Genomic DNA, 24,385 nt, shown 5'->3' with positions numbered 1-24,385 from the left:
ATCAGGAATTGGTTGAGGATCAGTCTATGGAGACTTTTTACTGAGAGAAATAAAAGGCGAGTTGGCATTATGTGATTCATGGCTCCATGGAGCATGTTACTACTGGGCATTGGAATCAGTATGGGAGGAAACAGATGTTAGTATTAGGAAATTCGATGATCAGGGATATAGACAGGCACGTCTGTAGGCTTGACTTGAAGACCAGAGGGTATGTCACTTGCCTGATGCCAGGGTGAAGGATATCAAGCAGGTTGTGGTCAGAAATTTGGGCAGCCTGAGTTAAACAGCCACTGGTCGTAGTTTATGTGGGCACTAATGACACTGATAGGACCAAAGAAGCAAGCTGCACAATTTCATATTCATGAGGGATTAGCCCTTACCACAATCTGGACAGCAACAAGTACAGGAGGAAGAGAAGCAGCTTCCACCAGTGACCCTATCTGCCCAAGCTCTCGGAGACAAGCTGATCAAGGAGCAGTTCAACTAATTCAGCCCTCCCATTCCCCATCTAGCCTACAATCCTTATCACTCTTCTTACAGCCGCCATCCGATTGCCTTCCTTCACCCCCAACACTTCACTACAAAGACAAATACCCAAATCAAAAAACTAATTTATCAAGCAAATAATGTAAGCATTGACAAAAAAATGACTAATCACCCTTGTGCAAGCCCTCAGTACCTGTCTTGTGTGCTCATTCTCCTATCCTGGTGCATCTACTAAGTGCTTCCCCAGTGGCTACAGCTTAGGAAGTTGAAAGCTGCTGAGCTTCCATTAAGGACACTGCAGATGGCCTTGGAGGACGACCTGAAACAACTCTGGGCCTTGAGGGCCCGGCTGCAGACGGCAGCATCTCGGCCTAGGCCAGGGCAGTCTCGCCTAGCTGGCTGAGAGGCACTAGCAAGAGCACTGGTGGCGTGTGTGGTAGGGGAGCAGACACGCTGTCACCCTGAGAGAGGACTGTAAGTGCCTCTCCTACAGAGCCATGGCCACATTCCTTGGACGGTGCCCCAGCACTCCTTGGGCTCTGCTAGAGTGCAGGAGTGATGTGATGCCTTGGAAGACCCTTTCAACAGTGGACCCCAAAGCCAAGATGGCAGCCATCTGAGCTTCCATGCCAGCAGTGTGAGCCGCTATAGTGGTCATCTGGGCTTCCATGCTGCAATTTGTGCTGGAGGAAAGAGACAGGGATGTTGCTGGGGGGTCTAAGATGTAGCACATGGACTGTTCACACTCACCTTTACCTTCACTACTGAGCGTACAAGCCAAGGAGAACATTCCTATAGTTAAATTAAGAGCCACGTAGAGGAAGCTTCTCCAGGGAGGCAGTAACAGACATGTGACATCTGTTCCAAGAGAATCTGCATCCAACCTCCGGTGCTGCTTGTTGAAGTAAAGTATACTGCAGCCTGAACTATTTGGCCTCTAGTTCCGTCCAGGCTGCTCCAGGGGAGATCAGTAATATCAGCCAATTTGCAGTCCTTACAAGTATCAAAAAGACGATCACTTGCCTTGTTTCTGAAAACAGACATCTTCATTACTTTCTCCGTCCAGAAGCAGCAGGATAGGGATCTGGGGTTTGCAGGATTCCCCAAAGTTCAGAGTGTCATAGATAGCACACATATAGCAACTGTTTTTCCCTCCATACAATGCCTAGCCTTCATAAATTTCAAGAAATTCTACTCGATCAAAGTGCAATTCTCTGTCTATCTGCAACAAAACCTGCCGGTCATTACCCACTTTGACAGCTGCCATGATATCGGCACCTTATGCCCGTCATCCATTCCCCAATATTTGACCCTGGAAAGTGAGTCAAAGTTTAGCTCCTTGGAGACCAAGGCTACTAACTGCAGGCCTGGTCAATATCCATGTATACCTGCTGAACACAGATAAAATGAGATCCATGCTTCTACAAGATACATTAGAGGAGGAGCAGGGGAATGGGGGTGGGGCAGGTGACCAAAAGCTTTGTCAAAGAGGTGGGTTTTAAGGAACGTCTTAAAGGAGTAAAGGGGGGCGGAGAGGTGGAAGGGTTTAAGGAGGGAATTTCAGAGTGTGGGCCTTAGGCAGCTCAAGCACAGCTGCCAATGGTGGGACAAAGAGACGGGAAATACACAAGTGGCCAGAGTCAGTGGAACGGAGAATTCAAGTGGGGAGAGAGAGGCTTTTAGAATTGGAAGAGGTTAGAGAGATAGGGAAGTGTGTGAAACATGAAGGGTTTTAAAAACGAGGATGAGATTTTTAAATTTGAGGCATTGTGAAGATCGGGAGCCAATGCAGGTGAGCGATCACAGGGGTGATGGGTGAGCAGGACAGGATATGGGCAGCTGAAGTTTGCTGAAAATAAACAGTGGGACAGCCAGGAGAGCAATGGAATAGTCGAGTTTGGAGGTGACAAAGTCATGGGTGAGGAATTCAGCAGCAGATGGGTTGAGGTAGGGTCATAGGCGGACAACGTTATGGAGGTGGAAGTAGGTGGTCTTTCTGATGGAAAGGATATGGTGTCGGAAGATCAGCTCTGGGGCAAATAGGACAACAAAATTGTGAACAGTCTGGTTCAGCCCGTGACAGTGACTAGGGAAGGGAATGGAATTGGTGGCAAGGGTACGGAGTTTGTGGCAGGGGTCAAAGATGATGACTTCAGCATTCCCAATGTTGAATATGGATAAAACTGTGGCTCATCCTGACTAGATGTTGGGCAAGCATTCTGACAACACAGAGGCAGTGGAGTTATTGACAGAAGTGGTGGCAGGGTAGAGCTGTGTGTCATCAGTGTCTATCAACAAGCTTGACCCCACATTGTTGCCAAGGGGCTGCATTTAGATGAGGAACAGGAGGGAGCCAAGGATTAGATACTTGGGAACTCCAGAGGTAACAGTGCGGGCCAGGAAGTGAAGCCACTGCTGAAGATGTACTGCATATAATCGGATAGGTAATGGTGAGGACAACGAGCTGGACATCGCAAAGGATGATGTGCAGGACAGAGGTGCTAAAATCATGTCTGTGGCCCGGTGTTGCCTGCTCTCGCTCGCCTGCTATCTCTCATTGGTGCTGTTTGTGTGCCCCCCCCCCCCAAAAAAAGACATCCCATTTGCCATGACCATACCTCACCTGCTGTGACCCCTTCTTGTCTAACCTGTAACGGAGTCTCAACCCCAGGCCACCCCCACAGGCACAAACGCCACCAATAAGAAGACAGTGAATATTTTAAAAGCAAAAGTAAACTGAAAATGCTGAAAATTTAAAACAAAATGCTGGAAATAGTCTGCAGGCCTAACAGCATTTCTGACAATGGGTTGTACCTGAGGCAATAAATTGTCTTTTCTCTTTACAGATACTGATAAACCTATAGGATGCAACTGCAGGATGTTACGTGCTGATATGTGCATAGCTGTGGTATGTTAGGAACGCATACTTATTTATCTACCTGTGGTGGGTTAAAAGCACATTATAAGTGAACATAATTTCTATATCTATATTTATCCATGAGCAACACTGTGGAAGGTTTACTAGTTTAAATAGACTCAAAGGTACAAAGGTTTGAGCTGCACCAGGTAAGGCACTGGCTGCAGCACAAACTTCCCCCGTTAACAGGGTAGCAGGTTTTGAATAATTTTCAGAGAAGACTATTCTTGGCCATTCCTAGAATTAAGCCTTTTTGGAAAACTTCCTAGAGGGCCCAATGCCCTTTAAAGTTTATAGTCTCACAGAAAACTCCTGACTCCATTCTCCAAACACAAGGATTTTTTTTTATTAATTTGACTAACCTCTTTTGCTATTCACCCTGATTTTGCAGCGTGCAATTTGTTATTTGTAGTTTGTTCTCAAGTGCTACCAGCTGTCATGCTTTTAATCATCGATGCAATAATTGCAGTATTTGTAACTAATTGTGACTGACAATCAAAAATGCACTATGATGTTTCTGGCATAACTGATGTATTTCTGTCACCACAGAAAAGTTGGAAATTACAGCAGAAACCAGTTATTATAAACCTTGATACTCTAATCAGTGATGAGCAAAATCATGTTTTGATTTTTTTTTCCTTCCCTTATTTTTAATTTATTTTAATTTTCTTACTGTCTCTCTCTGGTTTCCCCCAGCCCACGTACCATTCACCGATTGACAGCATAAACAAGTAGCCTGCCCCCATGTTTCAGCTAATCCCACTCTCGAGTTGGCTTCCAGATGTGCGCGAGATCAGCCGAGAGTAATTCATCCTCTGCTTTTCCCTTCCGGGCTTGTTGTCTATGGGGAATTGCTTGACACCTCCCCTGGTTAAGATCAGGAAGACACCATGGCCAAGATCAAGAAGGCATCATGTAGGGAGTCACAGGTGTAAACTCACGGCCTAAAACTCTGTAGCAATGTACACTTCTTGTTTCATTTGCTGCCTAACGTGGGAATGCCTTATCGAGTACATTCTGAAAATCCTCTCAGTCACCTCCTCAAAATACAATTACATTTGTCAAATACTTCTGGCCTTTACACAAATTCAGTTTTCCCAAAACTGAAGTTAGATGAACCGGTCTATAATTACTGCATTTATCCTTCTCGGCCAAAGGTGTTACATCTTCCAATCACACACCACAATTTTCATATTTGAGAAGGGTTAAAAAATTGTGGTCAGAGCTCGTCAAAACTTCTGTTTTCCAAAAGGGAAGGTGCTGCTTGACCAACCTTATTGAATTCTTTGAAGAAGTAACAGAGAGAGCAGCCTGTGATGATTGAGCCAAGGTGGCAGTAGAAGCATTACAAGTGGCCTTAGCTTTTCTGTGCGAGAAAGGGGGAAAATATTGTCGTGTTTCCATTACTTGTAACCTTCCTGGCTTGTATGGATCAGTAGCACATGGATCCTGAATACTTACTCAATGAACCATTTAGGAAACTTATTCTCCATCCACATCAAAAATGAGTATCCCAGTTCTCATTTCAGCTAACCTTACCTTTGTTTAACTGGATCTAGGCCTTATAAACCACAACTGATTTGTGCATGCAAGATACTCAATAGAGGACATTAAAACTCAAATTGTAGATCCTTACCCGATATCCAAAGAAGCCCATCAGCCATACATCCTGCATGGCAGGATAGCGATCTATCAAATGATTGTACGAAAGACCACTTGTTCTTCTTTGTACAGTATCTCTCCACTGTGGGCAAAACCTGCCGCAGTTCATTCCTTCCACCCACGGCATATAGGTATTCATCCAAGGCTCCAAGTACAAAATGCTCACGGCAGTTTTTCATAGGAGCTATCTCTGTCCAAGTGTTGCTGCGAGGATCATAACGGCACGCGGTCCTTACAGCACAGGTGCGACCTGTTGCATGTTCCACCTCCCCACCTGCCACAAAAAGGAAGTCTCCCATGACAGCCACACAATGATGGCTTCTTCCTACAGGCATTGGGGACAGCTCACTCCAGTTCGATACCCCTGCTATGTGAACATTCTCCTGGTTCACTGGGTTAAAATACCGCAGGTCTCTCACTTTGCAAATCTCGCGCTTCTTACCACCTACAATGTAAAGTGTTTCTGATTGGAAGCGAGGTCGTGTCCTGATGGTTTGCCATATGGGCTGTGCATAGATGCTCTGGTGGTACTCCAAGGACTCATTAATGAAAGCTGTGGCAGTTTCATTGGCCTGAACCAGAGGGTGAGACAGGGCCACAGCATGAAGTGTATCAACATCCATCAAACCAAAGCGTACATATTGTAAGAGTTCGTCCATGTACTGATACCGACAGCCATGTTCCAACCACCTCACTGCCAGCTGTCAAAATAGAACATAGCCTGGTTAGTCTTTTAAAGCAAGAAGATAGCCCAACATCATTGTTAACAAGCAGTCAATAATTATAACACTTAAGATTCGAAGTTTAGAATTAGTGGATGTTGCCAACTCTCAAACATAAACATAAATCTAGAATACAATGATTCTATTTGGCAAACAAAATATTGTTAATAGCTGATTTTGTAATTCCGCTCCCTTCTTCATTCAATCTCTGACTATAGCTTGGAAACTTAGAAAAAAATCAAAAATAATTCAAATCAAGAAGTAATTTTCTCAGTTCTGAAGTTAAAAATCATGATTGGATTCAACAACAATAATAAATTTATATAAAGCACCATTAATGCAGCAAAATTTCCCATTTCACAGAGGCGTAATCTGACAAAAATTGGACGGCTAGCCAAAGAAGGAGAAATTAGGAGGAGTGACAGTCACAGAGGTGGGTTTTCAGGAGGGTCTTAAAGGGGGAGAGGGGAAGAGGGTGGTGGAGAGGCAAATAGGTTCAGGGAAGGAATTCAAGAGTGTGGGGCTGAGACAACTGAAGGCACGGCTGCCAATGGTGGGGTGAAGGGAGAGGGTATCAGAATAAATCTAGTCAGAGGAACAGAGAGTTGTGGGAGGTTGTAGGGCTATACGGGGTTACAGATAGAGGGAGGGACAAGGCTTTGAAGCGATTTAAACACGAGGATGCAAATTTTAAATTGGGGATGTTGGGGGACTGGGAGCCAATGTAGGTCAGCAAGGTCAGAGGTGATAGATCAGCTGGACCTGGTATGGGATAGAATATGGGCATCCTAATTTTGGATGAGTTAAGCTTACAGAGTGTTGAGGACAGGTGGTCATTTTACCAATTAAATTAAACGGTAAAATGACCATTTTTATTGGCAATCCTCACCTGTTCTTTACCAAAATTTTTATTATAGTTCAAGGAATGCTGAAACACAAGAATAGGCATTCGGCAGAACAAGTCTATGTCAGTATTTTCTCTACAAGAGCCACCTAGTCTAATCCCAATAGAAACATAGGAGCAGGAGTAGGCCATTCGGCCCCTCGAGCCTGCTCCGCCATTCAATGCGATCATGGCTGATCATCCAAATTCAGTACCCAGTCCCTGCTTTCTCCCCATACCCCTTGATCCCTTTAGCCTTAAGAAATATATCCAACTCCTTCTTGAATATATTTAATGTATTGGCCTCTACTGCCTTCTGTGGTAGAGAATTCCACAGGTTCACCACTCTCTGATGAAGAAATTCCTAATTTCTGTCCTAAATGGCCTACCCCTTATCGTTAGACTGTGACCCCTGGTTCTGGACTCCCCGACCATCGGGAACATCCTTCTTGCATCTAGTCTGTCCAGTCCTGTCAGAATTTTATAAGTTTCAATGAGATCCCCTCTCACTCTTCTAAACTCCAGCGAGTACAAGCCCAATCGACCCAATCTCTCCTCATACGTCATTCCTGCCATCCCAGGTATCAGCCTGGTGAATCTTCGCTGAACTCCTTCCATGGCAAGAACATCCTTCCTCAGATAAGGTGACCAAAATTGCACACACTACTCAAGATGTGGTCTCACCAAGGCCCTGTATAACTGCAGCAAGACATCCTTGTTCCTGTACTCAAACCCTCTTGCTACGAAGGCCAACATACCATTTGCCTTCTTAACCGCCTGCTGCACCTGCATGCTTACCTTCAGCGACTGGTGCACAAGGACACCCAGGTCTCGTTACACTTCCCCTTCTCCCAATCTATTGCCATTCAGATAATAATCTGCCTTCCTGTTTTTGCCACCAAAGTGGATAACCTCACATTTATCCACATTATAGTGCATTTGCCATGTTTCTGCCCAATCACCCAACCTGTCCAAATCATACTGGAGTTTCACGACATCCTCCTCACAGCATACCCTCCCACCCAGCTTTGTGTCATCTGCAAATTTGGAGATATTACATCTAGTTCCCTTGTCTAGATCATTAATATATATTGTGAATAGCTAGGGTCCAAGGACCGATCCCTGCGGTACCCCACTAGTCACTGCCTGCCACTCGGAAAAAGACCCGTTTATTCCAACTCTTTGCTTTCTGTCTGCCAACCAGTTCTCTATCCAAGTCAATACCTTGCCCCCAATCCCATGTGCCTTAACTTTACACGCTAGTCTCTTATGCGGGACCTTATCAAAAGCCTTCTGAAAGTCCAAATACACCACATCCACTGGTTCTCCCTTATCTATTTTACCAGTTACATCCTCAAAAAATTCCAGTAGATTAGTCAAGCACAATTTACCTTTTGTAAATCCATGTTGACTTTGTCTGATCCTGTCACTGTTTTCCAAGTGCTCTGCTATTATATCTTTCATAATGGACTCTAGCATTTTCCCCACTACCGATGTCAGGCTTACCGGTCTGTAATTCCCCGTTTTCTCTCTACCACCTTTTTTGAATAGTGGGGTAACATTAGCTACCCTCCAATCCATGGATACTGTTCCAGATTCCATCAGCAATGCATCTACTATTTCTAGGGCCACTTCCTTAAGTACCCTAGGATGTAGATTATCAGGCCCTGGGGATTTATCGGCCTTCAATCAATCAATTTCCCTAACACCATTTCCCTACAAATACGGATTTCTTTCAGTTCCTCACCTGCTCACTCTCCACGCACTTCAACATTACTCTTTTTCAAGCAACTATCCAAGTCCTTCTTAAAATAATTTATGAACTCGGCTTCAACCATATTGCAGAAAATTCCAAAATGATATATTCTTTGTATAAAGAATTTTCCAACTTGCCTTTTAATCCTTTTTTAAATTATCTTAATTTTTGTGAGGAACTTGATAAAATTCTTGCTGTTGTTTTTGTGAAATGTGTGTATGGGTGTTACCACCTTAAAATATACCACATATAAATATTCAGATAGGCAAATTCTGGCCTCCTACTCAACAAGCATAAGTAATGGAAATTAAATTTACTCTAAAACTGCTGAGATATGTCATTGCTACCAGCTGTTGTAGGAAATGAAAATGTCACACAACCACATTACAGTGTTCACTTCTAAGTCTGTGGTTGATGTATATGGTTGAGACCTCAAAGTACTTAGTGATGCCACTGGGTAAAGAAAAGATGGAACTGTATCTATAATTTATCAGAACTTGCATCACTCCTTTGATGAGCAAAATATATTCAAAAGAAATAATATTACTCAATGTGTTTTGTGCCAAACAGCTGTTTGTACTGCATTTTGTTGTGATACAAATCTAAAAGTGTATTGTATCCTCTCCCATTTATTATAGTGCCACAAAAGGAGTGGCAGCGTCTATATTAATGCTACATCTGAGGCACTGCAGATGATGCATTTGTTTTCTTTTGATGTAGTGCACCTTCCATGACCAACATATTGCACAATATTACAAGAAGCATCATTCTGCATAGATGATTATTTTTAGTTGAAAAAAAATTGATAATCAGATCTGATTTAAATGAATCGTGTGACCAAAATGCCATTGTTCCTTTACTGCATTTATATTTCATTTAACTAGTGTGTAATTGCTTTCAACACCCACCCTTGCTAACCAACTCAAAATTTGCCAAAATAAATCAACACCTGCATTATTTAATACATTATTGTAACCATATCCTCACTGCCCAACACAGATGTGATATATTATCATGAGATAGGAAGCCACTAACAACACTGCGCATGCACATTTTAGATCCACATAGCAACATGTAATTGGCGTCATCCAGTGATGGGAGGTGTGAAAAACGAATTCAAATGGGGAAAGGCAGCACCATGATGGTGCTTTTATTATGCTGACAAATGTGTAGGTTTTACTTTTTCTCCTCATCAATTTTCTTCTCTATTTTCCTGAAGATACCGTACTCCTTGCTGGCACGCTGTTCCATGGGTGCCAATTACACGCGAGTGCCTCGTTCAAGTGGCTAATACTTTTGTATGATCCTTAAGTGCCAGCAGGCTATTCAACTGCAGAGAGCATCACAGCTGAGCCAAATTCTATCCTCACTCGCTGCTATCATGTGATTAGGATGCATGACATCTTCGCCAGTTTTTCTCTCCCTAACGCAGGGACATAAAGGTCAATTACACCACTCTTCCTGCTGCCCTGGCTGATATCAGCTGGCTCAGCACAGACTTTGAATTGAACCTGGGACCTCAGTAGCTCACCTACTCACATGATTAGCTCTCTGAGCAATCAGAGCACTAATTATGCTGCTGCAACCGAGAATCAATGTATGAAAAAACAATAGAAGGAATGCTTTTCTTAAATAGGCACAATCTTCAAGAAAGCATTTGAAAAATATTTTTCAGCTGGGAGCAGAGTCAGAACACATAGGTGTCATTTCCATCACAATGAAATATGTGCAACTGATGCAAAGTATGTCCAATGCAATTTACCTTATCGCACAGTGGTTGCAAACAAATGAAGAAACAGGCATTTCAATGCTCCCTCAGCTTAATAATTGAATACACCACTGTTGTCACACCATGAAAATCCCAAGCTTAATCCCTGATTGATGCACACTCAATCCATTTTGGCCATGGGGATGCTACAATTGGCCTCAGTATCCTTGGACTGGGGGAGAATGAGCAAGGTTAGCTTTCCTGATCAGTATTCAGTGACCCTTGCTGGAAAGTGCACATATATGGACAGGTTGAACAGCCCAGCACTTTCACTGTCTAGGTACACAAATGGAGAATGGCCAGTGGGTTAGGCACCAGAGGACCGCCCAGTAAGAGTCACCACCTTGAGAAAAGGGAGGGAGAAAATTGATGAAGACAGTCTCCCATCATAAACCATGCCAACTCTCAGCATTAGGTCATAACTCACTTACCCTTATAGTTTATGGGTTGCGCATTTTAATCTCATTCAAGCTTTTTTTTGTATAAAACTCAAGCCTTTGTTGCTCATAATCAAATTATTTATACATAATCTAAATCTAATATATTAAGAATGATACATATGCATGGACTTCTTGTCATGTGATCATCACAGTTGTAGCATCACACTTTGTTGATTTGCTCAAATTAAAACAGCACAAATCAGAATTGAGGAGATTGGGAATATACAAATCAAAAGTGAGGAAAGTAGCTGAAAAACTAAGAACTTATGCAAACAACCAATCCTGAATTCTGAGTCAGGAGAACATACCAAGAAGAGAAAGAAGAAGGTGAGCCAACTAAATCACTCAAAACATGACTTTAAATGGTTTTCTTCCACCATTTTCTCTCCTTCACTAACCAACAACAGTCCTAAAATAAGGTTTCTAACATAATTAAGACATAAAAAAAATTGCAATAGCAATAAATGTTAAGTATCAGGTTGGCTTTTGTGCTTTCTGAATACCTTCATTAATGTAGCTACATTTACATCGGTGGGAGCTCGCCCTCAATATTATAATTTGCCTGACCCTGGAAACTTCAGTGGGGTCAACACAGATGCGGTCAAAAGCCCCACCCCGCCATGCTTCCAACAGCGATGGAAAATTCAGTGATGTGTGCGTGCATGTATGAGAGAGGGAGAAAGAGTGAGAGAGACACAAAGACAGAGAGAGAAAGCGACATAAAAGGCAAAGGCCAAAGTTCAGAAACTCCCCTCCAATACTACTAAACTCCATGCCCACCATCCACTCACCAGCACCACTCAGTACCAGGCCCCTAGTAGATACTGGTGCATCTTGCTATTAATCCTGAGCTTTAAAAAAGTAAAAGATAAAGCTTAAGTATATAGGTAATATAATAATACCTCTATATTAAAAGTTTTACATTTACCATGCATTTCAGGGCTGTTTGACTGGGTGGGGCGGTTGGAGCAGGAGATCATGTGATGAAACATCCAGGCATACTTACAACTAGAGGTGGAAACCTTACTTTGCCCCCATCCTCTACACAACTCCATTAGGACAAAAGAAGAACTTGAATTGATCTAATACTTTTTATGTCTTCAGGACATCCCAAAGCCCTGCACAGCCAATTAAATACTACAGTACTGAAGTTACTGTTACTGTTAATGTAGGCAAATACAACAGCCATTGTGCACTCGGCAACATCCCACAAACAGCAATAAGTTTAATGACTAGATAATCTGTTTTAGTGATGTTGGTTGAAGGGTAAGTGTTGGCCAGGACACCAGGGAGAACTCCCCTGCTTTTTTTTTTCCCCAAACAGTGTCATGGGATCATTTTCGTCCACTGGATCAGGCAGGCAGGGTCTCAGTTGAACGTCTCATCCATCTGGAACCTCTGGCAGAGCTGTCCTGGAGTGTCAGCTTAGATTATGTGCTCAAGTCTCTGGAGTGGGGCTTGAACCCACAACATTGAGATTCAGAAACAAGAGTGCTACTACTGAGTCTAGACTGACAAAAGAGTTATATAGTCATCCTTCACCTTATGTTACAAGCATAGACTTATGTTACTGTGGTGTATGAGAGGTGCAAATTTATTTCTTTATTAGTCAATTTCCCAGGAATGGGAGAGGAGGATGAGGAAAGAAGGAAGGGGAGGTCAGCTCCAATCAGCGAAGTGATGTTCAGTGGCAGGGGTTGAGCAGAGGAGAGATATGTTTAGGTGTGGAGGCTGAGTTTTCGTTACCAAGGCAATGTTCAGTGGGTAGGGAATTGTTTAACTGGTCGGTGGGCAAGGGAGGGAGATGTCCTCAGGGGAGGGGTGTGGGTTCTGATTCCCAAAATGATGCTAACTGTTGTAAGGGGTGTTGCTTGGCTGAGGAGGTCTGCTCCAATTGCCGAGGTACCGCTCAGTGCAAAGGGGTGCCAAATGTGGGTTGAGGGTTTTTCTTCCACATATCTCTCCTCAAATGGGACACGTGCAGTGTGTGTAACATGATATGACTGCTCATTGGGAAGTGGGAAGCAATCTGGTGTTGGGGTATGTTGACAATAGTTCCTCTCCATGGGGGAGGGGAGGGAATCCAATTAAGGGGGGTGGGGGGCGGCAGATCATGATATTTAGGCTCAGTGGTGGGGTGTTTGGTTTTGGGTTCGTATTCCGATCCTAGAATTTCTGCTCTGTGGGGGGAGTGGGGGTTGAGGCCCGGTCCTGGTGGGGTTCTTTCCTTCTTTTAAATATCAGATGACCTTCCCGTCCAGTCGGCCATAGAAAGTGTTTATTTACAGCTTCTGAATGTCGTCGGCTGATTTCTTGTGGTAAAGTACTTGGTTTTTCTGTGACTCAGCTGAGTTACACGATGGCCATTCGTCTTCTCTAAACATTCACTCCACCTACTTTGAGAACTTCAGATTCCTTTTGTCTTGGCCATCACGCCATGCACTGTTTTGTAATCCATTCCTTTAAAAGCATCCTCAGACCATAAACGTTGTCTTATTTCCATCCCTTTGCATCTCGTAGCTGAGAGTTTCTGTCTTTGCAATAAGTATACTCATCTTCACTCACCTTTTCCAACGTATCCGGGCCATTCTCCATGGAAAGGATTCACCCAGCATCACTGGGTGGACAAAACAAGGAATTGCACCAAGATTTCACAGAAGAGGCTTCAGATTAGTTGATTGATGGTCACATCAATTAGGTTGAATGTCATTAAAGTTAATGAGTCAAGTGACATTACTCTGACATCGCCACCTGCAGGTACAATACCACTAGCATGTTGTGACCACACGCTGCGCTGTGTTGAAGCTCCATACATTGTTGGCTCTGTAGCCCGCCTGTCCATAACTGGATCAAATTGCACATTGAACTTAGCCATATAGAGTCTACAGCGTGACTGGATCAAATTATACATTCCAGGCAAAGTGTTGGCTGAGTATTGTCCTCCCACTTCCTGGCTATGACAATACACTGCTACTTTAATTGCAATGCATGGGGTCAACAAACATAGCCTTTTAATATACAGTAGAATGTCTAAGTGTAGTGGGCAAGGAAAACGTTATTCATTTAATTTTCAGGAACTATTCAAATAACACTCACTGCGTCTGAACACATCTCTTACAAGTTTCTTTTCAAATTCTTTCAGCAGAAATATACCTCCCTTCACCACTCAAGCACCCTCTTTCCAAGAGCATAACCTCTGACTCACACCACCGGAGATCTGCAAATTTAATTAAAAGTCTTGCATCTTGCATTAGTTTGCTGCATCACGCCTTTCAAAGCCACCACAGCTGAAAGTGCAGCCTCAGGGGCATCACGGCTCAAACGTGTCCCACTTCCAGACATCACACCTCAAAGGATCATGCATTCACTGCGCAAATAACTGCAACAATTAATAAAATATCCAATTTACTAAAAGTGAATCAATTAAAAAGTAGTAAAGTTCCCCAAAGGGGAACAAACAATCAACAGAAAACCAAACTATTATTCACCGGTCAGCAAATACCACAAAATCTATCAAAGAGTTTTCATCTGTCATTTTCCTTCTTTGCTCAGATGAGTGCATAGTCAGAAGAACAGCCCCCAATTTTCATTTGGAGCCTCCGATTGCATTCGCACAGTGCAATATTAGCATATGCCCAACAATGAATGCACTAAACACACCTTTATTTATGGCTTCAGCCTGATTTGCCTTGTTTCACCTTCATCAGCTGCATAGTCACATGTGATGTTTTCTTATCATTACACACCCCTGTGCTTGAATTTTGCCTTGTTTCCTTTATTGGGGGAGGGCATGCTGCTTAAGTCTTCCCTTGTTAATACTTTGAGGAAATAATTAATTCAGAATATTTACTATTTTGTACTTAGTTTCAAGTCCCCCTGCATCTCTTGTGATTCTTCCCTCTTCCTTGACTGCACTCTTATAATTGTAGCACTGAAATTTCTTTTTTACTGTTATGTTTTGCTCTTGTAGCTCTACTTTTTTCCCCCTCTGTCTTGCTGCGCCTTTGATCACCCGTTTAATATGCATGTTGTTTCATTTTTCATGAATGCTGTTGAGATACCGCATGGGAATTGTAGTTTTCACTCTGCTCCTGTGGAACTACAATTCCAAACCAGGCAGAAAATTTACAAATAAAAACTGAGATGAAAAATACAATCAAAAGATCTCCATTTTAATGCTGTGCAGCTGATTTTGCTTGTCATGCAATTTTGTTTTGGTACTGCCGAGGGTGACTGATATTTGTGGCTGGGTCAGAGGCATTTTGTTGCCGAAATTAGTCAACCAGGTGCAAACCATGACTAATGACTATGTGTTGAGAAGCTGGTCATTGAAGACACAACACTGGGCTGGGAAGTACCTCCATGGAAAGGGCTTCAATGATAGCTTCAACAAAACCTGCAATTCCACCATAGGAAGTGGAGGAGAAAAAAAATCATTTAAAAAACTGAAAAGACGGGTGGTTGTATCTGGCTCCGCCTCAATTCCCGCCATCGCCCGCCAATGTTGATGTCATTCCCACCAGCTTTGGGCAGGAGACACTTCAGCACTATTTAAATGAGGCCCTGGAGTTCAAATGGCCCAGGCCTATTGCTGAACTGTCCTCGCAGATTTGGGGGGGGGGGTTACTGCCCATCCTGCACCCCGAGTTAAAAGCCTTTAAACTGATGTGAATTATAAAAAATCAAGTTTTTAATACAATTCATTTTTTTCATTTTTTTTAAAAAACCTGACCAGTTGACAGCAGTAACCACGCTGGTAAACAGTAATATGTTGAAATGACCCTGTAGGTTTTTCCTGGCATACTCTCAATTGACTGACAACCTCCTTTACAGAGAAAGCTAAACAGAAGTCAAAGCCAACTCCACAACACTTTTGTTCAAAGGCTGTGAAGGTCACAGCCAAGCAAATGAACTTCCTCCTCAAGACAGAAATAAATAAATCGCAAGGAAAGAAACTAAAATGCAATCTCTAGCGTTCAAGACACGAACTCTAAATGACAATGATTGACAGCTGAGCTATATCCATGCAATATCTGAGATAGCACGTTCTCATTTACCTCAGTGTAGCTAGCAAGCGCACATTAAACATCCGTCTGATGCCCAAATTAACCTTCTCAGGAAACTGAAAGAGGCACAAACTATCATAATCAGCCTTTCATTATCACAGCAGCCTCTAGTTAAAGGGTCAGAATAATTGTGCCATCAGAGCAATGATTGTTTTCAATCAACAGACGGCTGGAATGACAGGTCTGTGATTGAATAGTTTGATGAAACTGCACTAGGCCTAATCAGACCAGATGAAAGGGAGGCATGATTGGTGCAAATGAACATTCAGGGCTCTTCTCTTCATTTACAATCTGAAATTACACTTAAATTCTAGGTTTTTTTTTGAGTGTCTTAAGGGGGGATGTTTGATTTGTTATGAGTTATGACAGCTGAGTGTTATAAAACATAGGATGGGGGGGTATCAGATCTTGAAACAACTACTGTAATATTCACATAAATTCTGTAGAAGTTCAAATTCTAACTCCACAAGGTCACAAAAAGAATGAGGACTGACTTATCCTTGTAGCATTGTATCACATTAATGGAACCATCAAAGCAAAAAATAATTACAGTAGGTAGAGTCAATATAGGCTAACCAAAATGAAAGACCTTTTAACCTTCTGATAGACTATACATTTTACAGCGTACTTTGGTTTTCAAAAACCTAGCCAATAACACACGGCAAAAATAAAATCAGCTTCCTTTGCCACTGAAGGTGAGGTTTGCTGCTCGGGTGTAAACTGTGAAGTTTCTGTATCTTTAATCGCAGCATTAAAGAAAGAAAGAAAGAAAAAATGAAAGAGCTTGCATTTATATAGCACCTTTCACGACCTCAGGATGTTCCAAAGCGCTTTATAGCCAATGAAATAATGTTGAAGTGTCGTCAGTGTTGTAATGTAGGAAACATTGCAGCCAATTTGTGCACAGCAAGGTCCCACAAACAGCAATAAGATAAATGACCAATTAAACTGTTTTTAGTGATGTTAGTTAAGGGATAAATAGTGCTCAGGACACAGGTGAGAATTCCCCTGCTCTTCTTTGAAATAGTGCCATGGGACGTCAGTTAACGTCTCATCCGAAAGATGACACCTCTGACAGTGCAGCACTCCCTCAGTACTGCACTGGACTGTCAGCCGAGATTACGTGCTCAAGGCTCTGGAGTGGGACTTGAACCACTAAGCCGTGGCTAACACCTAATTAGTTTCATTTCTAACAGTTGTGTCACTCTCTCTTGAATTGCCTGTACGGGACACTAATATGGTTATTGTTTCTTATCAAGCTCCAAGATTTACATTTCTATGGCATGCAGTGTTCAGCGTTTCATATCAACCTTCCTAACAGCACCGTGACCACATAAAACATTTCTTATGCGTCTTTATAATGTGTTTCTTAACAAATATCTTGAATCTGTCTAAGCTTACTTTACAGGAAAAAATTATTTTAGAGTGCATATTCAGAAAGAAAGTTATTAAGAAGTTCATCAGTTTGCAGCTCGGGATAAAAACATTTAAAAATAGAATACATCGTCAATGCCGGTTCTGATTCTCACTTCAAGAAGTTATCTTCATCCCCTAATTAACTACCTGGATAACACTCTAACTCTTGGAGTGCCACTGCTGAATTACCTTGTCGAAAGTGCAATCATGTTGCCAATTCCAAAGAAAAAAATATCCAGCAGCAGCACTTGCTGTGTTTGACACTGGGAAATCACATCCAAAAATTGACCTGGCCACAGCCACGTCAACCTTCAGACTCTTAAGCCTCGAACTGCAAAACGAAAATGGTCAAAAAACTCAGGACACATTTTCCCCCCAGTGTGTATTCACCTCCAAAATGAACGGTGGAGCCTTGGGAGAAGAGAATAGGTTAGGAAAGTGTTCGTTTTAAAGTAAAATACGGAATAGATAGAATGGAGTATATTAGACATAAAATAAAAATGGAAAAGAGATAGAATGACGATGAGAGAATGGGTAGATGAGAGAGCGAGCAGAATAGTTTGCTATTTTTAGTTGTACAGAATGAATACTAGACTAATAAGGCTACTCCTGATAGTTGAGTAGTTTTATTCCTGTAATGTTAGCAGTTGTTTCAGTGCCACAACGTGTAAGCGGAAAATTTTAAAAAGGCTGGCTCAGGGAGACTAAGATCCCCTGGTGCTTCTGGCAGCCTGTGGGCTAACACTATTTGCCAAGCATTTGTAGGTTTAAAAAATACTTTTAATAAAATCTAAATTAATTTCTTAATGTATTAATGGGTAGAGTAAAAAAAATTGTCTGCGTAGGCAGCGCACACCCCAACCAGAAGACCCCAGGCTGGCCTTAAATTAGGCCTGATTAACATTTTATGTGCGAGCGCCTGCCGTGTCTCCTTAGGCAGCTTGCGCATCGAAGGTGCTGAATTTCAGGTTACTCGCCTCGCGGGTAAGTAGCCTCGAAACTAAGTCCCGGGGTGGGGACTGGAATGGGCAATGGCACTTCTGCTCCTGCTGGAACCACAGGAAGGCTTTATTTGTTTAATGTAATTTTAAAAACTTTCCTTTCGTTGGCGATCGCCGTGCCCGCTGAAGAATCCTGCCAGTACCTGCTCCCCTCCCCTCATTGCAAACAAGCTTCCCAGAGGAGACTTTAAACAGGCGTCGGGCCCCTAATTAACATACGCAAGGGACCCAACACCTGATTCAGACAGATGCCCAGAACGCCTACAAAATGGGCTCAATGAATGAGGCAATGGCCCGAACATGCTCAGATTTGGTGCGGGCCATCCCTCTGCTAAATCTATTAGTGTTACGCCCGTTTTTACACTTGGAAAATGGGCGCGACACATACCTATTTCTACCCCATGGTTTTTACTGCAAATATCACCATTATCCGACATCCTGTAGTCACATCAACGTAACCAAGCGGGTCTTTGGTCTCTACCAATGCTACTTTTGATAGGGCCATCAATAAATAATTGAATACAGGTAAGTGACTAATTTTACCTCTGATTTATTCCCATCCTGTTTGGCCTCTGCACAAACTCATTCTCCATCGCTCACAGTGCTCAAACAATTAATTCATTAATAAGGTTGGCCTGGAAATTGCGGTCGGAGGCTTACGCCTCCGAACCGAAAGAAAACTATGTACTTACCTTGTGCCTCCGGAGCTTTGGACTGTTCGCAAGCGTCCCTGGGATCACGTGGGCCAGGCCGAACCAATGACAAAGGGGGATTCCCATTATGCTTATGGGGATTCCATTTGCGTATGGAATCCACTTGAGCATAATAATAGGAATCACCTAATAAATAAAATTTCACAACACTTAAATAAAAATAAATGATCACTATAGTAATCTGGGATGTTATGATTAAGGTTCTCCACCAGGTGGTGCTGTAGCCAATGCTGCTGCTAAGGTCAGAGGTTTGCTTCCTGTTAAGGTCAGAGGTTTGCTTCCTGTCAAGGTCAGCAAAGGTGGAATGCCAGGATGCAGGCATGATGTTTGTTACTCTGTTTGTTTAATAAAATACTCGTACTAGTTCCAAGATATCGCCTCTTCGAGTTCTTGTTCCACTACATGGATTTATCACATTTGGCGACGAGGTAAAAAGGACCCTGGATAAAGAAGAGAAGTCTGCCAGGACTTTTAAACAACAAAATCACGAGCTGAAGTTAGCTACCAGTTGGAAGAGAGCATGGCTGCCATGGTAGGAATGGTTTCCGCTTTTGACAGTCAAGCACAAACCTGGGAGGAATACTGTGAAGTGTTGGGTTATTTTTTCGAAGCAAATGAAATAAATGATGCCGGAAAAAGGAAAGCCATTCTGCTTAGTTCAGTGGGAAGCCAGACCTACAGTTTGATGAGAAATCTGTTCAGTCCTGAAAAGCCTGGAGACAAATCATTTGTTGAATTAGTGGCTTTGCTAAAAGAATATTTCAACCCTAAGCCTAGTGAGATTGTAAAGCGGTTCAAGTTTAATTCAAGGAACAGGAAAGAGGAAGAGAGCGTAATGGACTATGTAGCGGTGTTGCGTAAATTAGCACAAGATTGCAATTATGGGAACAACCTGAAGGAAATGCTGCGAGATAGGCTAGTTTGCGGAATTATGGACGACCGAATGCAGCGTAGATTATTATCCGAGACTGGGCTTACTTATGAAAAAGCATTGGAACTTGCTCAAGCCATAGAGACAGCGAACCGAGATGTAAAAGAAATACAGGGTTCAGACAGGGCTAATGCTATGCAAGTTGCAGGTCAGGTTGTTGTGCACAAGTTGAACATGCGTCAGAAACCACAACGTGAGCATGTGAAGGCATGTTATAGATGCAAGGGCGATCACCTGGCGAGTGAATGCCGGTTTCTGGAGGAAAAGTGCTACAAGTGTGGGAAACAAGGACACATAAAACGAGCTTGCAGGGCGAAATCACCTGTGGAGGAATCCAAACCAAAAGGGGGAGGACAGCAAAACCAAGTGAGAGAAGTGAAAAAACATGGAGCACACCACATCAGCGGGGAAGCTGAGGAAGAAGAGGACATGTTCATAATGTATAGCATGTTAGAGAACATTCCAAAAGTGGCTCCTATCACATTGCAACTGACAGTAAATGACTCTAAGGTGAACTTTGAAGTGGATACAGGGTGCGGCGTGACCATAATGAACAAGGCAGAGTGCTCAAAATTGTGGAACCGTGCAAAAGTTCCCAAGTTAAAGCCTTGCTCCCTGCATCTTAAAACATATACAGGTGAACGAGTAGTGACATTAGGTACAGCTAATGTAACTGTGCAACACAGGGACACAGTGGAACAGCTACCTGTAGTTATAGTATCGGGTACCGGACCAAACCTGTTAGGTCGGGGCTGGATAAAAGAACTTAAATTAGACTGGGCAGCAGTAAATCAAATAGATGCGGGCAAACAGTTGACTTTGCAAGAAGTGTTGAGTGAACATGAGAATGTGTTCAAGGAGGAACTTGTGTGGCGACACGCCACCACTGGACACAATCCGCTCACGCCGGTACGGACAGTTTAAGCAGACGCCCCCAACCGGGGGCCCTTTCCTCCAGCAACTTGTTTCCCACAGGGACAGGCTGCCGGGAGCACTTCCTGTCTGGGGAGTATTTAAGTCAGGCGCGGGCGCTTCCAGTTCCTGTTTTGCCATGAGGCTGAAATAAAAAGCTGTTCTGTTTTACTAGCTCTGGTCTCGACTCCCACGTTTGCCGCGGTATCTCAACACAGGTGACCCCGACGCTCAGGACGAATCCTAAGCTAGCATGGCGGATACAAACGCAGTCACGGTTAAATTACCAGACTTTTGGGAAAACTTGGCCGAAGCCTGGTTCGTTCAAGCCGAGTCCAGATTCCGGCTGAAAGGCATCACAGGCGACACCACGAAGTACGACTACCTCGTCTCCTCGCTCACGTACGCTACCGTCCCCAAAATTTGGGCAGCGCTGTAGGACCCACCACAGACTGGCAAGTACGAACATCTGAAGGCTGCGCTCCTTAAAAAATTTCAAACGTCCTCTTACCAGCGCCACTGCCAACTCCTTGACCTCCCCGGTCTCGGTGACACTTCACCATCAGACCTGCTTTCCCACATGCTGTCCCTCGCGGACGACAAGCCCCCCGGCGCCCTCTTTCGCACGCTTTTCATTCGGCAGCTTCCCGCCAGCATCTGCCCGCTCATTGTGGAGTCCGGCTCCACGGACCTGAATGACATAGCAGAAAAGGCCGACCGGCTGCTCTCTGCACAGTCCGCGCGTGACGTCACGCCCGACCTCGCGGCAACGACCACGCGGTCTCCCCGGCCCACCAGGCCCGCCCACCCTGCCACTCCGGGCCACTGTTACTACCACACCCGTTTTGGCACTAAGGCCCAACGCTGCACGCCACCGTGTACCTTCAATTCCCCCCCCGCACCGGCCCCCGCGATGGCCGTGGGGCAAAAGGGGCCTCTACTGTACGTCACTGACGACAGAACCAACCGCTGATTTCTGTGCGACACAGGGGCCCAGCACAGCATCACCCCTGCCTCCACCCTCGAAATCCAACGCGGCACACGAGGTATCACGCTGGTCGCCGCCAATGGCTCGGACATCCGCACATATGGCACCCGCATGGTCACGCTCGACCTCGCGGGCCGCCGCTACCGCTGGGAGTTCCTCACCGCCGAGGTCCTCTGCCCACTCATCGGCGCCGACTTCCTACGCGCCCACGGCCTCCTTGTCGACATTCCGAGGCACCGCCTCATCGACGCCAACACTATGGCCACCATCCCCGGCGCCTTTACCCCGGACCGTTCGGCCGGCCTGATGACCTACTGCCTCGCCAGGGCCGTGGACGACTACTCGGCACTCCTAGCCGAGTTTCCCGCCCTCACCAACCCGACCTTTTCGGCCAAAGCCGCCAAACATGGGGTGGAGCACGATATCCCCACCACCGGCCCTCCAGTTTCTGCCCACGCCCGCAGGCTCAACCCGGCCAAGCTGAAAATCGCGCGGGCCGAGTTCACCACCATGGAACAACTCGGCATCATCCGCCGCTCCAGCAGCCCCTGGGCCTCGCCCCTTCCACATCACCCCTAAGCCCGGCGGAGGCTGGCGCCCTTGTGGGGACTACCGCCGCCTTAACGACGCCACCACCCCCGACCGATACCCGGTGCCTCACATCCAGGACTTCTCGGCCCGACGAACCGTCTTTTCCAAAGTCGACCTGGTGCGCGATTACCACCAAGTCCCCGTACACCCCGCGGACATCCCCAAAACGGCCGTCATCACCCCATTCGGCCTGTTCGAGTTCCTGAGGATGCCCTTCGGCCTCAAGAATGCAGCCCAGGCTTTCCAGCGCCTTATGGACTCGGTCCTGCGGGACCTGAACTTCCTATTCGTCTATCTAGACGACATTCTCGTGGCCAGCTCTTCCAAACAGGAACACCTCGAACACCTTCGCGTCCTGTTCGGGCGCCGAGCCCAACACGGGCTCATCCTCAGCCCGGCGAAGTGCCAATTCGGCCTAACCGAGATTGATTTTCTCGGTCACCACATCACCCCTGCTGGGGCCGTCCCCCTGCCCAACAAGGTGCAGGCCGTCCAGCAGTTCCCCCGCCCCACAACCATCAAGGGCCTCCAGGAGTTCCTCGGGATGGTGAACTTCTACAACAGGTTCATCCCCAGAGCTGCAGCCCTCATGAAGCCCCTATACGACTCCCTCCGAGGTAAATCCGGCAAGATGGCCGTAGCCTGGACCACTGACACGTCAGCCGCCTTCGATGCCACCAAAAACGCGCTCGCTGACGCCACTCTGCTCGCGCACCCGAGGGCCGACGCCCGGGTCACGCTCACCACCGACGCCGCCGACCACGCGGTCGGGGCCGTGTTCGAGCAGTGGGTTAATGGCGCGTGGCAGCCACTTGCCTTCTACAGCCGCCAACTGCGCCCCCCGGAGGTCAAATACTCCACTTTCGACCGCGAGCTTCTCACGCTCCACCTGTCGGTCCGCCATTTCAGGTTCCTCCTGGAAGGCCGCCCCTTCACCGCGTACGTGGACCACAAGCCACTCACATATGCGATGGCCAAGCACACCGAACCCTGGTCCGCTCGGCAGCAACGCCAGCTCGCGGCCGTGTCCGAGTTTACCACGGACATCCAGCACGTCTCCGGTAGAGACAACGTTGTCGCCGACTGCCTTTCCCGTCCCGCCATCTGCGCGAATCACCTCGCGGTTGACTACGCGCAACTAGCAGCGGCCCAGCTCACGGATCCAGACCTCCTCTCGGCGGCTACCAGCCTGCCAGGGCTACGCCTAGCCAAGGTCGTGCACGGGCCCGAAGCCACGGCAGTCACTTGCGACATCACACTCAGCCAACCCAGGCCAGTCGTCCCTGAAACCTGGCGCCGCCGCGTCTTCGACGCGCTCCACTGGCTCTCCCACCCGGGTTCCCGCGCGTCCGTCAAACTCCTCTCCCAGCGTTTCGTCTGGCGCGGCCTCAGCAGAGATGTTCGGACTTGGGCCACCTCCTGCCTCGCCTGCCAACGGGCTAAGGTACAACGGCATACAAAAGCACCCCTGGGAGACTTCGAGGTACCCAGCCGCCGCTTCGACCACGTACACGTCGACATCGTCGGGCCCCTGCCGCCATCGCAAGGCCAGACTTATCTCCTCACGATGGTCGACCGCTACACACGCTGGCCTGAGGCAGTGCCGCTGACCTCCACCACCACAGCCGACATCGCCAGGGCGTTCGTTAACACCTGGGTAGCGAGGTTCGGCGTACCGGCCGACATAACCTCCGACAGAGGCGCCCAGTTCACCTCCGAACTCTGGACGGCCACAGCACGCAACCTCGGTGTGACGCTCCACCGAACCACGGTGTACCACCCGCAGGCCAACGGGCTTTGTGAACGCTTCCACCGGTCACTCAAGGCCTCACTCCGCGCCAGCCTGCAGGACAGTACCTGGACTGACCGCCTACCATGGGTACTACTAGGCCTACGCACCGCGGTCAAAGAAGACCTCCAGTCCTCGGCAGCGGAGTTAGTCTACGGACAACCGCTGCGCGTCCCAGGCGAATTCCTTCCGGAGGCTACCACGCCTTGGTCGGCCGACCAGCAGCAGCTCAACTTTTTCTCTTCCGCTCAGCAGTTCGCCCCACTTCCGGTCAACCGACACGGCGAACTCGCACCTCACGTTCCGCCAAATTTACAGCAGGCGCGCTTCGTCTTCGTGCGACA

At 45.8% G+C, this 24,385-nt stretch overlaps 1 protein-coding gene across 1 annotated transcript in view; it reads right to left on the bottom strand.

Moving 5' to 3' along the window:
* The window catches only part of klhl32 (kelch-like family member 32), a 411,538-nt gene that overhangs the window by 42,386 nt on the left and 344,767 nt on the right, over positions 1 to 24,385 (bottom strand). The window contains exon 7 of the mRNA XM_085997427.1: positions 5,040 to 5,766. Coding sequence (XP_085853553.1) covers positions 5,040 to 5,766 — 727 coding nt within the window. The remainder of the gene's footprint in view (positions 1 to 5,039; positions 5,767 to 24,385) is intronic.

Source organism: Somniosus microcephalus, chromosome 9 (assembly GCF_052327205.1).
Source record: "Somniosus microcephalus isolate GS21.2 chromosome 9, FLI_Smic_1.0, whole genome shotgun sequence".
NCBI lineage: Eukaryota > Metazoa > Chordata > Chondrichthyes > Squaliformes > Somniosidae > Somniosus > Somniosus microcephalus.
Note: the sequence above shows the minus strand (reverse complement) of the source record. Positions and strands in the feature narration are given on the sequence as shown.